At 34.4% G+C, this 15,374-nt stretch overlaps 2 protein-coding genes and 1 long non-coding RNA gene across 7 annotated transcripts; 1 reads left to right on the top strand and 2 right to left on the bottom strand.

The window, feature by feature from the left end:
- Positions 1-610: 610 nt before the first annotated feature.
- LOC111778110 lies at positions 611-3,860 on the top strand. Of its 5 annotated transcripts, none has more exons than XR_002812492.1 (7): positions 611-936; positions 1,038-1,134; positions 1,213-1,278; positions 1,490-1,613; positions 2,085-2,142; positions 2,236-2,323; positions 3,781-3,860. It is a non-coding gene; the product is annotated as an uncharacterized LOC111778110 (long non-coding RNA). The 5 variants fall into 5 exon arrangements; XR_002812493.1 differs by having other exon boundaries at positions 2,085-2,115; XR_002812491.1 differs by having other exon boundaries at positions 1,480-1,613; positions 2,085-2,323.
- Positions 3,496-7,954, bottom strand: LOC111778109 (protein DETOXIFICATION 55-like). The gene is given in 3 exon segments (XM_023657763.1): positions 3,496-5,278; positions 5,405-5,457; positions 5,460-7,954. Coding segments are annotated over 3 exon segments (1,668 nt in total). The 5' UTR covers positions 5,548-7,954; the 3' UTR covers positions 3,496-3,751.
- Positions 7,955-14,483: 6,529 nt separating this feature from the next.
- LOC111778967 lies at positions 14,484-15,334 on the bottom strand. The gene is made up of 2 exons (XM_023658982.1): positions 15,121-15,334; positions 14,484-15,033 (listed from the first exon to the last, which is right to left on the bottom strand). The coding sequence occupies exons 1-2, from the start codon at positions 15,205-15,207 to the stop codon at positions 14,578-14,580; spliced, it is 543 nt and encodes a 180-aa protein (XP_023514750.1). The 5' UTR covers positions 15,208-15,334; the 3' UTR covers positions 14,484-14,577.
- Positions 15,335-15,374: the final 40 nt, after the last annotated feature.

Genomic DNA, 15,374 nt, shown 5'->3' on the forward strand with positions numbered 1-15,374 from the left:
TTCAAAATTTCCACTCCATTATTATCACCACATGTGCCCAAACAAATGTCTTTCACCCACTTTATCTTTTATGGACATTAGAGTAATTTTGTGGAACAAATATAAATATTTATGAATTATTTTTGTTTATTAATGAAATTAAAAATAAAATAAAAAAACATTTCGTATTAGGGTCGAGATCTGGCTCGCATGTTAGAGGTTCAAATCTCGGATCAAACTCGACCTATATTACACAAATGTCGAGATTATGTGAGATTTTCATTTTTGTTAATAATTCATCTAATTGAAATTCAATTTAGATGTGATTTTACGAGTTTACCCATCACCACATGATATATTTTTATCGAAGTGATATAGAAAATTTAAGGATAAATATGGAAGAAAAATGTTGAAGAAAATTGAGTCAAGCTAAAATTTAAGTTTTGATTATTGGGCCAATTTAGTGGGCTTGACTGCATTTTGGATCCAAATAATTAATGGGCTTATAGGCCCAATTAGCAGACGGATCACAGAGGCCCATTATCATTAAAAAAAGAAAAAAAAAAACCCGCCAAAAGGTTCAACATATCCCGCTTTTGGAACTGTTATCGACTCCAGAATCAGAACTGAATTGATTTTCTCTATAATTTCAGTTATTCCATTAATTTTCCTTTTCTTTTTTTTTTTCTTGCATCGGAAGTCAAATCAGTGCGAAAAAGTTCATCCAATTCCAAATCAATGGCGACCGATCATCACAGCGTGCGACGAAAACGATTTGGCGTAGTGGACGTACTGTCGAGTGTTGGTGAATTTTTCTCACCGAGCATTGATGAACAATGGAGAATTTGATCCAGACAGAATGGAATTCAAGTTCGCTGTTGCTAATGGAGTTAATTAATATGTTGATCGAAGTCGAGAAAGTTGGGGAACAATCGTGTCGTTGATGCTGTTATATCGGTACACTAGGACTAGGCCTGCTTTATTATCCTTAGCACTGCCGGATTATGTTCGCCATGTAAGCTACACAAACGAACTTCTTGATATTTGTCTTCTTGCAGTGTCCAATATCTGGTGGATGTTTCGCGGCATCTCGCCAAATAGAGGCCAATTCGTTAATTGGAGTTGAAAAGCAAACAGAAACATTGGGACTGATTGGTAACTTATTTTATATTGGCGCTAAATAAATTTTCTGATGAATTTTTCAATTTTCTCGGTTTTGTAATTTTCTTACAGGGATCGGAAAATTAATTTTTCCACGATGCAATTCAGAGTTATGCAGCCAATTTACAAATATTCGATGTGAGTTAAATCTTCACATGTTTATGCATATTTCTTGTGCNTTTTTTTTTTTTTTTTTTTTTTTTTTTTTTTTTTTTTTTTTTTTTTTTTTTTTTTTTTTTTTTTTTTTTGCTTCTGTTGAGGCTGTTTTGTTTCGAATTAGAAAGCAAATTCGTTCTTATCGTTATGGAGATTCCATCTCACTCATTAGGCTAATGACAGTCGTTTTCAGGTCGTTTCATTACTATATCATCGTTGTCGTGGAAATGGAGTTTGATTAGTAATGTAGAATCTTGCCTTGGTGGTCCATGGTGTAAAGTATGCGCGCCACTACTGTTGCACGCTAGGTGTTTGATGTAATGTCTCTGCATAATTTGGTTACCCCCCCTGCATAGTTCTTTCCTTATTTTTTTTTTTTTAAAAAAAAAGAAATTGAAAAGTCTCAATTAATCATTTCTGGGAATAAGATTCAATTATCTTTAGACCAGTCGGGTGATAATCTCTATTGTAAGCCATAGGTTTGAATCCCATATTACTCTTAAAGCCAAAATTGTCTCTACTCTGCATCGCACATGCTTTGATTCCATATGATACAATTACTTCAAAAGTTAAGTATCAAGAGTCAAAATCAAACCAAAATTTTACTTTTTGTTACAACTTAACATCCTTATCTTAACCACCGATTTTGCACCCCATTGGGAAGTAAGCTGATTTGCACAACTTTTTGAATTCTGTTTTGCAAAGAGCAATCAATACATTTTAGGCCTCTAATGATTAAAAGTTATTATTAAATGGAACTGTTGATGAAGCTTGCTTTCTGTTGGCAGAAATGTTGGACTTGAAACTCCGTTGGCACAGGTTCAGTCTCTGTTAATTAGTTGAAGGGTCAGCAATCGGTGGACATAAAGGCACTGATCTTGAACGACAATTCAGTTCTCTAATTGTTTGACATTAATTTGCTGCTTTTCTTGCACACAGGGAAGGAAGCTGGATTCAACGTTTTAATTACTTTTGCTCGTTTGAGTTTGAAACAAGAGGAGCGCCATACCCCAGAAATGGATGACAGGTAAGGCAATCAGGTTTATACAGCTTCTTTGCCTCCCAAACACGCACAAAAGCCTTAAATTTAGCCAAGCCTTTCATTTTTCCTTCTTAATGAAAAACCCAACCCCAAGACAGGAGCATTATTCAGTTGGCTTTGTATGATTTAGCTGCTGCTTAGTAATAATGATATGAAACTGTTTTAGACTTGTCAAAACAATATTTACTATTTAGTACAGTAAACCAGGTTAGATTCTAAGTTTTCAAAGCTTGTTTCCGGTTGAGGTGATCTGAATGATCCTTAACTTGAGAAGTTCTTTGAACGGAGAAATGAAAGAATAGGAATACGTATATAACAATAGGATTGACGGAAAAAAAAAACTTGAACTATCGTTATATAGAATCAATAAAGGACGATGAAAACATGTAGAGGAAATGAGTTCAAGCCTAATAGAATTTTGGGTTTAGAGGAAATGAATTCAAACTACAGTGATCCTAGTAGAATTAAGTATCTTATGAATTTCTCTAACAGCAAATATAGTAAGATCTAATAGTTCTGTGAAATTAGCTGCAAGTTGGTAAAACTCTTGATCTCTCCAAAATCTGGCCCTGGCACAAACTTTTTAAAAGAAGAGTTACAACAGGAGAGCTGTAAAGCATCTTCTAAATGGTTCAAATTTGGACCACTTTTTGGATATTTTGGTCCAGCATTGCTTTGTACCATAAAGAAGGAAGAATCAGGCTAATGTGATGTGGTATATACCAGATTCCAAGTTCTAGCACATGCCTAAGTTTAGAAGTTATTAATGAAGGTTATCATCGCAAGTTGATAGTACGAACATTTCTTTACGTCATCATGTGTGTAAAAAAAGGTGTGTTCTCAGAAAAAGGAAAAGAAAAACCCATAAATTTGTCTGCTCCGCCACCATAACTGAAGATCTAGCCCTGGAAATGACTATAATGTCCAACATCGTATATGTATGAATGATGATATGAATGAAGAATGTGGTAGTTGTATTGTTGAAGGATTGTTTATTATCAGCCATGCATTTGCATGTACGAATACACTGTGGAGTAGCGAACGGTTCATTTTTGTTGTCTCAATGGCCACACACACACCACACCACACATGGCTGGTCTATTACTGTGCTTCCATATGCCTCTTCCATTTTTTTCGTTATATAGTTTCCGATCATATTCGAAAGGGAAATCTCATCCATTGATATGACACCAAATTCCCCCCGCCCAAAAACACAAAACTAAACAAAAATATTTCACTATCTAAATATATTACAAACATATCCCAATTCCAATTAACCCCAATTTACCCGAAATCAAACAAAATAATAGGCTTTAAAGAAAAATGGAGATAATTAATTGTAATATATAGTATACCTTCCTATTATAACCTAAATTATGCTTATATATCATGCTTACTTTTGAAAAATTAAATCTAACTCTGTGTGTCTTGTTTTTGAACAGGCGATTCTTTGAGAAATTCAGGACCTTCCTCGCGTATGGCTGTGTGGATTGCATGTGCGAAGACATTATCGGTGCTTTTGCCTACCAAGTCTTTGGCTTTGATCGACTCCATTTCCCAATCTGTATTGAACACAACTATTAAGATTGAGACCACACATGCCATCTGAGCTGCCAAAAGCCCATAGCAAAGACCCACAAACCCAAACTTCCAAACAAACGCCGACAACACCGCCACCGGCGCCCCCACCATGTAAAATGAATAGAAGTTTATTCCTGCTCCGATCCCTGGCCTTGCACTTCCCCTCAGAATCCCGCAGCTTGTTGTTTGTGGGCAATTTGCCAGCTCGCACAGTCCGATTATGGGCAGAACCGCCATTGTCAGCTCTAGAATTCCCTCATCTTTTGTGAAAACTCTTCCCCACGTCCTTCTGCCTATGGTGGTCAATGCGAGCCCCATCAATGAACCCACCAACGCCAATCCTATCGCCACCACCGCCGCCAGTCGTGCCTTCTTGGGCCGGCCGGCGCCGAGCTCGTGGCCGACTCTGGTGGAGACGGCCGCACTGAGAGACATTGGTAATGTGTACATTAGTGAAGTTGTTTGAATTACAATGCCTGAAGTTGCGAGTGCAATCCGCGGGTTGTAGAGGTAGCCAGTAAGAATGGTCATAAACTCATACCACCACCATTCCAAGCAAACTCCAAGGCAGCTAGGAATTGCCAATTTGATCAGCATTCCCCATTCCTCCCCCGTTGTGGCAGCAGCGCTGACGTCGGTTCCAGCGGCAACGGTGCCTTTCAGTGGCACAAACAGGTTAGCCTCCTTGGAAGAGGAAGAGGAAGAGGAAGAGGAAGAGGAAAAAGTTCTGCGAGTGCAGAATATCAAATAAAGTAAAAGGAAGAAAAGTGTATTGAAGTTAGCTATAAAGTTAGAGATAGCAATCCCACGGATTCCAAGATCAAGAGGGAAAGTCAAGAAAATGGTGATGGGAACATGTAGGAGAATAGCCAACAAATTGCACCACATGACAAGCCACGTGGTGCCTTGGTTTCGTAGGTAAATACGCAAAGGGTGAAGGAGGCTGTTCAATACCAAGTCAGGGACTGCAAAACGGCAATAAACAGCAGCAATTCTAGTGATTTCTGGGTTCTGGTGAAGAACCAACATGAGAGGCTCCAAATTGAGCCAAAGAATCCCAATGGGAAAAGAAGCAAAAAGCAAAATAAGAACCGTTCTTTGTAAAGTGAGAAATGCAATGGAGGAATTGTGAGAGCCAAAGGCTTGGCTGCAGAGTGGCTCCATTCCCATTGCGAGGCCAGAGAGAACTGAATAGCCAGTGATATTTGTGAAGCCTATGGCTAAAGAACCAGCAGCGAGATGAAGAGTACCAAGCCTACCCATGCAAATGACAGAGATCATGTTTTTGAGGTAACTCACTAATCCCATTGCTAAAACAGGGAAGCCAATGTCAGCCATTTGCTTGAGCTCGTCCAGAACCTTGAAAAAAGGAGGAAAAAAAGACGAAGGAGAGGACCAGAAGGTTAGCAAACAGGTATGCAATTAAATATATAGTGCCATTATTTTAATATTCTCTGAGAAGTTTTTTTCTTTAAGAATTCGTACCTCTGGCATTGTCGGGTACTTTTGGGACTTCTCTTCTGCAAGCATATTTTTCTTTCCTTTGCCCCTTGCTGTTTCTTTTTCCCTGTGCTCAGTAGAGAGAGAGAAAGAGGGAGAAGAGAGAAAGCAAAGTGAGTATTGGGCATGCAGGAAAAGATTTTAATTTATAGAGATGGGAATTGGACCAATCGGTGGGGGTCTCCTTTTATATGCGTCTATGGGACACACTCTCTCTCTCTCCCTAGAATGCACAGAGGCCCCCTTTAGTTTTGCTCCCCATTAAAAGTTGGATGATTTTAAAGTCTAGGAGAAAAATACCCAAACTTTTTCTTTTGTGTTTTTTCAACTAGAATTTTTGGGTTCTAGTAAAAATAAACCTGTTCTTATTTTCATTAACTACTTTGAGCATGAGTTTTATACCATTCAAGATAGTTATCTTTATATAATTTTGGTCTCTTTTCTCAGTTAATATGAGATTTTAGTTACACCCTAAATATTGAGAAGATTAGAAGAACTAAGTATTAACTTAATTTTACAAGGTAATTTTGAGCAACTTTTAATGGTGTATATCTTATTTGTATATAGATAAAAATAGTTCTGACTATTGTAGATGAGTTTGATAAAACCTTATAAGATGTTGTCAACCTAATCATTCTCAAATGGCTAAAACATTTACTCTAGACCAAAAATTTGATTAGGAGGTTTGAATTCCCCCCTTTGGGCTGTGAACTAAAGAAAAACAACTTTAAGATAGGTTTGACTTGTGAATTAGGTTTGTATAACTTAGGTCGATAAGCTGAATGTATAGTTTGGTAAGTAGGTTATATAAATCGTGGGTTTGCTAATTCCTGGAACTTAATAAATTTAGATTTCTAAAATTTATTTCTTAGGCTAGGCATGCACATTTACAATATACATGCTACAAGTAAAAAGAAAAAAAAAACTAAAAACAAAAAATTCAAACTCATACTAATTAAAATTGCCAACAAAATATTCCCTAGGCTCTCCTTTTGTGGACAAAGTTTGCACTAAGTTTAATGTGGGGCGTTATTTGCTTGTTTCGTATAGAGCATGTATTGCTTGTTTAAACCATGTGATAAAGTTGAAAGTAGCATACAAAAATACCTATAAATTTTTATGGAATTTTGGAAATTTCCAAAACTAAGGGAAACATAATTACTCCTCTCTTTGTGAAAGGATCATAAACCTTTAATTTTTCTTCACAAGGAAAAAAGTGGTCATATTCTTATGAGAAATTTGGTAGCTTCATAATCACTCTTATTTTGATGAGTTATTTCTAATATGTTTTTTCCTTTTAAATTCGTGATTATCTCATAATTTCTATTAGTTTGTCCCACACAATGTCATCATTTTCAAGTATATGTTTATACGGTTCAAATGGTTGATGTTTTTTGTGATTAATGCTAAGGAATTCTTTTTCAGTTCGGAAATTATTTTGAATGTGATATTATTAAGAGATATTAGGTCGTATTACGATTTTGTTGGTCATGGATGCGTCTCTTTCAAAAGAATAGGGATAAGGATACATTTGTGACAATAGAAATAACACATAGATATTTTGATTTTGTTGGCAAAAAATCTCACTCACACACTCAAAGGAGAAAGAAAGCAAAAGAGAAGTGGACCTTTCTTGTTTGAATTGCCACTTTCAAAGAAAATAATATATGGTAACTGAGCTGCCTAAACCTCAAAAGATGGGCAATGCCTTTGCAATTTCTTGCCAATAGTTTGGTTATACATATTAATCAACAGTCAATTAACCTCCACATGCTGTTCTCTTATAAGGCTACTGCTATGTACCTCTAATATAAGGTAGATTTCAATACCCAAAATTGTAGGGGTCATTATATTTTTCTATCCATAGCTTTGCTTACCTCCTCTCCATCTCTTCCGCTTTCCCATTTATGTCGATTCAACGTCACATTACCATTACATTATTTGAATATCAACTACTAGGAACCAGACTCATAGTTGTCAGTAAAACGAACGAACTATAAATTCAGGTGCCTCTAAAGTTATAGTAATTGCATGTTTGATATATTTTATATCACCTCGAGTTTTATTTTTTTATTTTTTTATTTTTTATCTTAAATGTTGTGGGGGACGGTAATCAAATTGTTCGGTTGATTCATTGGTGACTTTAAGTTAGACTTGAAATGCTTCAAAATGTATTATAGGGGAGAATGACCTTGAATTATAAGTCATGATATTTCTTTCCTTGCTTATAGCCATGCGACGCATTCTTCATTTCTCTCAAATCTTATTTTCAAATTCTCTTTCTAAAATCTCTCTATGCTCCCATTTTCTAAAATCTTCTTTCTAAAGTGGGGTTAGAAGATTGGATATATGTTGTTAGGTCGAACACGACACGATTTCGAGTTGGCTGATTCACTTGGTGGTGAGAGTGAGTGTCACTCAATCGCTTATAAAAGACCTATAAAAGTGAGATGGTGACATGTTTCTGGAGGGGTGTGGAAGGGGTAGAGGTGAGTAATAGGAATTTTAGGGTCAAAAGGGGTGCGCTTGTTCCAGCGTAATCAGAGGGTAAAAAGCTTCTTTTCTCAGTCATAAATCTGATGCAAAAAAGGAGAATATGGGGAAAAGTGCATTATTTTAAACCCTATTCAAGAAATTAATGCCAAAGGGGTTTTCTTTTTTTCGTTTTTTTTTATTCCGTCCAAAGTTTAATTTTATTTCATTAAATGCCTTTATTTGGATCTGGATTGCTTAGGTTTCTCACATAACTAACGTCCTTTTAGAGCAATCAAATTTTGCCTCTTTTGTTCATACCGAATCAAAATCTCCCACAATTATTATTTTCCCACCAATTAATCATTTAACAACTCCTATCCCTCCTTAACGTTCAAATAATACAGATTATCTCTAAATTATTCAACCAACAAACACAATTCGCTCTTAAAAAAAGAATCCAAATACTATTTTGTATTAAACATTTACATAAAACAATTTATTTAAAAGTTTTCACGAGTCATTTGATGTCATTTAATATGAGCGTTTACAAAAATTTGCAAACACAATAGAAAACAATAGAAACAAAAACTTGACTTCTCGATCTCAATCAGGCATACATACTAAACTTGGGAGTCGAATAAACAACATTTTTCTTGCAACCTAAGCAGAGATCGAGACGATTGACCTCCTTTTTGAATGTCACACATAGACAAGACCATCCATGTGCATGAAACCTAGGTTAAACAAACATCAATAATTATTACACCAACTTTGGATAATCTTGTCTAAGCAAAATTTCATTCCATCACTTCTCCGTAACATGTCTTTCCATTAAGTGGAAGGATTTCTTACCTTATACTTCATAGTAAATGAAAATATTTAGAGAGAAAGAAAAAAAAAAAGAAAAAAAAAAAGAGAAGGGTCGATGAAACGACAGCGTATCCAACTGTCGCAATCCCTCCTATGGTCATTTCTGCCATTAAATGGATTTTGCTGTTAGAATGGCATTTCTTTGGTCCCAAAGTCTCAGGCACCGAATGGAAACCAAGAGCTCAAACCACCGACACCTTTTCTGCCTTCTCCCGCAATCACTGACAAACCCCATACGTTTTCTCAACCAAACTATTAATTTATTAACCATTTTTAAACCTTTTTTTTTTTTTCTTTTTTCTTTTTTCCTGCCTTTGATGTTCTAGGAGAGTGCAAGAAAATAATGGGATGATTTAGGGTCAAATTTATTTCAATTAAAACACGAACGTCTCGGATATCAGTTTAGCCGATAAGAACTCACGAGATTGGTTGATTTTTTTTCTTTGTAAAAGAATATTCGAGCTAGAAAAAAAAGAGACGAGACCCATAATTAAATTATGCGTACAAGTTTAGATCATTAAAAAGATGTGATATAGAAAGTTATCTAACCATTCAATTATTACTATTTTTCTTTTAATTTTTTTTTTTAGAAGGCACTATCATTCACTCAAACGCTTTCGATCACCGTACACAAAGCATCCTACTTTTCAAAGAAAGCGTGACAAAATAGATACGAAGAAGAGTTGTTTTTATAGGTCGACAAAGAGCACACACAATCGATAGTCAAAAACGGAGTTGATTATTCATAAGATTTTGTAGATATTAGGGGTAATAATCGTTGATGGGGCCAAGAATTGGACGCTTTTGTAACTAGATATTGCACTGAATTAAATATTCCTCTCTTTGTTGATGTGTGCTTAGTCAACATTCTTAATTCTTTCAAATTTGAAGCCCTAAAGTGGGAAATTTTGAAATTTTGGAGAAACATAAAAGATTGTCCATATTGCTTGGTCTTCCTCTTCCCTCCCACTTACTAAATAAAAGTAGGGAAGATTGCCATGCCTTGAGCTTTTGACTAACACATTGTTTTTTTATATTAATTAACATACTTTTAGTTCACATTATAAATCTTCAGTGAAATCCTACCTCGGTTGGAGAGGAGAACGAAACATTTCTTACAAGAATGTGAAAACTTCTCCTAACAGATGCATTTTAAAAACCTTGAGAAGAAGTCCAAAAAGGACAATATATGCTAACAGTGAGCTTGGCCTGTTACAAATGGTATCAGAGCAGAACGCCGAGCAGTGTGCCAACGAGGACGTTGGACCCCCAAGGCCAAGGGAGGTGGATTGTAATATTTGCTAGCAGTGGAATTGGGTTGTGTCACCTACTCCTTAACAAATGCAAATGCGTTCTATATTAGGACACTGACAAGATTTAGGGTACATGGTTGGAAAGAAAATGGATTGTTCCATTCACTTTTTCTTCCATACACATGAAAACAAAGAATGCTGAAAATGGTAAAGAAGAATAGGCAGTAAAGAAGGAAAAATAAGAAGATAAGTCTTTGGTTCATAGTGGTCCGACCATGGAGGCCTACACCCAACTCTCAAGGTAAACAAGGTACAACCCTTTCTCAATTTCTTTTTCCTTCATTCTCATGCATTCATCTCATACAATCAATTTTATTTTATGCCCAATTTCATTCAAACAAATAATATAATTTTAATATTCTTTTAAAAATACAAAATCTCCTTACATTATTAATTATGTTCAAATGCATTTTTAATTCACAACCGCTGCTACCATCCAAATTTATCATTAAAACAAAGAAAATAAAATAAACTAAAAAACAATATTACAGGCTAGCAAATNTGCAGCGCACACGCTTCCCACGTCAGTCGCAACTCACATGACTCGTGTGTCAACTCCATCATCATTTGTTTTCTAGTTTTTGGATATGCATGTGATTGAATTGACGTTAACCTAAATTTAGGCTCTCTTCTTCCTTCACTTTCCTTTCCATTAAAGCAATCAAACCACTTGAATTTAATTCTTTTTTTTATTATTTTTTATAATTTCAATTTTTTTTAACCTAATAAAATTTAAATATGTATCAACAGTTATTATCATTTCCGTAATTTATATATATATATATATATATGTATGTATGTGTGTGTTGGATTTTGGAAGATCCTAAGATTAAGGTTATGGATAAAGGTAACGTGTCAGCTGGAGCATAATTCAACTACTTTAGGTACATACTTTTGATTGTCGTGTTTTTTTTACGATAATATTTTTTTATGATCTCGTTACATAATTCTTTGAGAACAAAAAATATATTTGAAAAATGTTTCAAAACCTTTTTTAAACTTGTAAATGTAAAGATTATCTGATATCATAGGTTCGGGATTGTCTTAGCAGCCGATACCGCAATCCCTACGTTTACAATTGTCTTAGCTATTAATTTTTTTTAACGTATTTTCGTCGAACTTTAATTTTTACCGATGCTCGACTTGTCAAGTACTTATGTCGTACTTTTGATTAATTTAGTTTTTAAAACTTTCGAGATCACTTCTAATCAACATCGTGGCCTAATTTAATGTACATTTTGGACCGTCCACATTTTGTCACTGTAGAGTTATTCTCTATATTTATAATAATTTTTTTCGTCGCTTGGATTTTAGTTTGGAATTCTTTCTTTTTTTGTAAGGTTAGGTTGTCTATATATACTGATTTCGATTAGATCCAACTTTTGGTTTTGGGACATATTCGGCACACGTTTATTTTTCTTTCTATTATCGTGAAAGTTTTGACCTAAAATTGTATTATCGTCTTATCTACTTGTTTTTCTACATATGAGTTACGTCCGAAATTTGTCTATTTTATAAGTCATATTATTACGCTCTAAAATGAATCGTATCAAAATTGATTTGCAACATGTTTTAGTTTTACATCAAAAATTTATTCAACGTGTTTGTCGTGATGTGACTATTCCCTAATAACGGTTTGATGAATATATATATATATATATATATATATATTATAAATACAAAAAAATACAAAAAGTGTGAAACTCACCATATCGAGTAACTTTCGAGTATAGTTTAGTAAATTATATATTTACCACCATAAATAGATGTCTACGGTTCGATCTCAACCTCCAAAATGTTAAAAGATCACCGCTAGTTCAACAGAGTCAAGTCTAATAATTGTATGAGTTTGAGGTAAAATACTTTAATTATTTTATAAATAAATATTTAGATATTTTATGAATATTTTATAATCTTTTTATAATTATTTTAATAAAAGTGAGAGTATTTTACATAAAATTTGTGTCGAACGCAACACTATCGAGCTAAAAAAAAGCTCTAAATTAAGGTTTTTGAATCCTCCTAAAATAATGTGTGTGGGCCCGTGAGTGGTGACGAGGCCGAATTGTGAAGGCCCAATACCTTTGGGCCGAAAGGCTTTTGACAGGCCCAAATTTGAATACCTGCTGAATAAGTGTCGGCCCATCATTATTTAAAATTTTACCACGAAGCTTACTATTTTACTTTTTATTGAAATGTCGGATCCAATCATTTGTTTTTTCTTTTCGGAGCAAATTATGTAAAGGATAAATAATTTGGTTAATTATTGGACGATTATTGTCGCCTTTTTACTTTATATATTTTGTGATAATTTATTTCATATTATAATCCACTTTTTCCCTTTTATCACATTCATAAGACTCCAATAGTATCTCCAAATTTTTTTTATTTCTTATAAATTATTTTATAAAATTTAATAAATAATGATTTCAACCATAAAGTTTTTTTTGGTTAAGCTGTGTTTGAAAGGTTTATTTAAATTTTTGTTTTTAATAAAAATAAAAATTTAATTCGTAGACCAGATTTTTATTTATTTTCAAGTATTTAATTAATATCTTAAGCTCAACTTTTATATTTATTTTTAAAATTAATAGTTATTAGAGAATAAATAATAAAAAATAATTATGTATATGGTTTTGTTTTAATAATAATAAAAATAACTATTTAATAAATAATAATAATTGAAATTTGATTAATGGGCCTATATGGATTCGCGGCCCATAACAGCCCAACAATTTGAAAAGGAAGAAATGAAATAACTGTACATAAATCTTGCAGGCGAGTTTAACGGTGGAGATTGGGCAGCCGCGTGCGAATCTCCATTCTGACAATGCCACGTCATTCCTTTTAAGACGGAATATATTTAAAGTTACTTTGCTCAGATTCAAGTGAAATCCTTCCTTTTTAGGTTCGAATCTCTTTTACTCCCGGTGAATTTTATTTTCCTTTTTTTAACCACTTGGATAATTTTATTTCAGAAAGTCAATAAAAAAAAATTATTCCTTTGATTTTAACCCTAACTTTAAGTGGAGATTTAAATAAACATTTTATAAATATTATAATATTTTAATAGCATTGTTCACCTTACCGAACAACTTGTATTGCCCAATTCTAATGGAAGAATTTTGGTTTGTTGTTTAGTCAATGGGCGAAAAATATGAATATATTATGACTGATAAATATTTATAAAATTTTAATTATTAATATGAAATCTACGTGAATAAATAAGATATTGGTAAATAACTAAAGTATATATATATATATATATACTACCCAATTCATTTATACAAAATAAAGGGTTAGGTTAGGTTTTGATTTTATTAAATCATTTTTGTCAGTAATTTAATTGACTTGTCGTAAAAAAATCCTCGAAAAGGATGATATTTAAAGAAATGCTACACATCTTAATGTTTGATTAATTTAAAATTTTAATTAATACAACTTGAAAATAGAAGTATTAATTTTTTATTTTATTTATTATTTTTATTTTTTTAGAAAAAGAAAGGAAAAAAGGAAGAGAGACTACGAAAGAACGTGGTTTGCAGGGAATACGAGCGGACAATACCCGGAGCGGCGGGCACATGACTAACTGATGCATCGACGTCAGCCGCTAGCAGTTTCGAAAACCGACGCATCGTTTCTCATCAAGAGAGCCGTTGAACACGCAACTTCCTCTTTGTACGCATCACCTTCTGTGTTTGTTCCGATTTGTCGTTTTCCAATTTTGACCAAATCCCTCGCACTTGCCGTTGCAACCGTTTGATCTCCATGGGCCCAATTCTTCCCTCTGGCCCATTAAGAGCGTACTGGCTAGGGCCACACCAGGAAGTCTGAGATCTTGACGCGTGGCAAATGACGAAAGGTAAGATCCATAATGAACCGTTCGATTCGGTTANCTGAGATCTTGACGCGTGGCAAATGACGAAAGGTAAGATCCATTCTGAACCGTTCGATTCGGTTAGAAGAAAATTAAATGAGAAGGTACTCGGAAATCCTCCAACGGATCTTGTGAAATAAAACTATTCCAACCGACAGTTAATTGAACAGTTAAAATAATCAGAAAAGTAAACGTACTTTTAGACCATAAAAATTATATTGCAAAATTTTAAAAAAAAAAATCAAATATGAGTTAATAGGAAGAAATTTTTATCTAATTACAATTAAACCTCCTAAAATTTAGGAGATAGTGATATAATATGATGATNAAAAAAAAAAAAAAAAAAAAAAAAAAAAAAAAAAAAAGAGACGATTCCAGGTAGAACGCGGAAATCAATAAAGGAGGAGAAAGAGGGCATCCTTTTCCCGATGGATCGAACACAGCTTTCCAGTTTTTTTAAAAATAAAAAGAAAACCAAAAGCAACCCTTGAGAACCGGCCCCGCCGGTTACCCCATCCACCGAATCGACAANAAAAACACCCTTTACAGAGTACTTTGCTTGCCTTTAATAATCTTAATCGAAATCGACAACCCTGAAAAACAGGGTTAGTTTAATGTTTTATTCAAGTGACTAAGTAAATGGGCATGGCTGCTGACGTGGAGTTTCTGTATTGTTGTTGCTCCATGTTCAGTTCTCGGAGGCTGAGATACGGAATTTGGATGTCGGATTTTCTCGTCGGCGTTAGCGTTCCAGCGAGTGGACCGGAAGTCGGTCGGGTGGTGGAACGTAACGGCGTGTTGGAACCGCTACGGCTTTCAGTTACGTAAACCGGACCGGAGATAGAGGCGCGGAAAGCTCGTGCTCTTGCTTGGTGAACGTCGTGGTGGTGGGTGAAAACAGCGTCGTTTTGATGGTGAACCCATTTCCATTTGAAGAAGAGAAGAGCGTTTTTCCACCACCGTTTTTTCTTCTTGGTTTTGATAGAATCGTCTTTGGAAATAGGCTTTTGGAGCTTGAAATGAATGGAGTCAATGGATCTCGAACCCTCTCGTCTGTGTTTCCTTGCTTCTTCCAAAACCTAAATATATAAATAAAAATAAAAAAACCCATTTGAATGAATAAATAGAAAAATTTATAATCTTTTTTAAATGAAGAAAAAAAGAACCTGAAAATAGTCGAGTTGAGGATCGAAGCCATAGTCGCTGAAGTGCTGAGGTTCAGGGAAGGGAAAAACAGGGGATTTGGAAGACATTTCTTTTGGGGGAAGGTGAAGAGACCAAGTCAGTAGTGGAGGGTTTTAATGGGAATTTGAAAAAGGCCATGGAGAGAGGAATTCCTTTATAGCCCTTTTTTTCTTTTTTCATAAATAAAAACATTAAATTAAATTATTTCCCTTCCCATTATTTATTTTAATCATCA

The sequence above is a fragment of the Cucurbita pepo genome, chromosome LG17 (assembly GCF_002806865.2).
Source record: "Cucurbita pepo subsp. pepo cultivar mu-cu-16 chromosome LG17, ASM280686v2, whole genome shotgun sequence".
In the NCBI taxonomy this organism is placed as follows: Eukaryota; Viridiplantae; Streptophyta; class Magnoliopsida; order Cucurbitales; family Cucurbitaceae; genus Cucurbita; species Cucurbita pepo.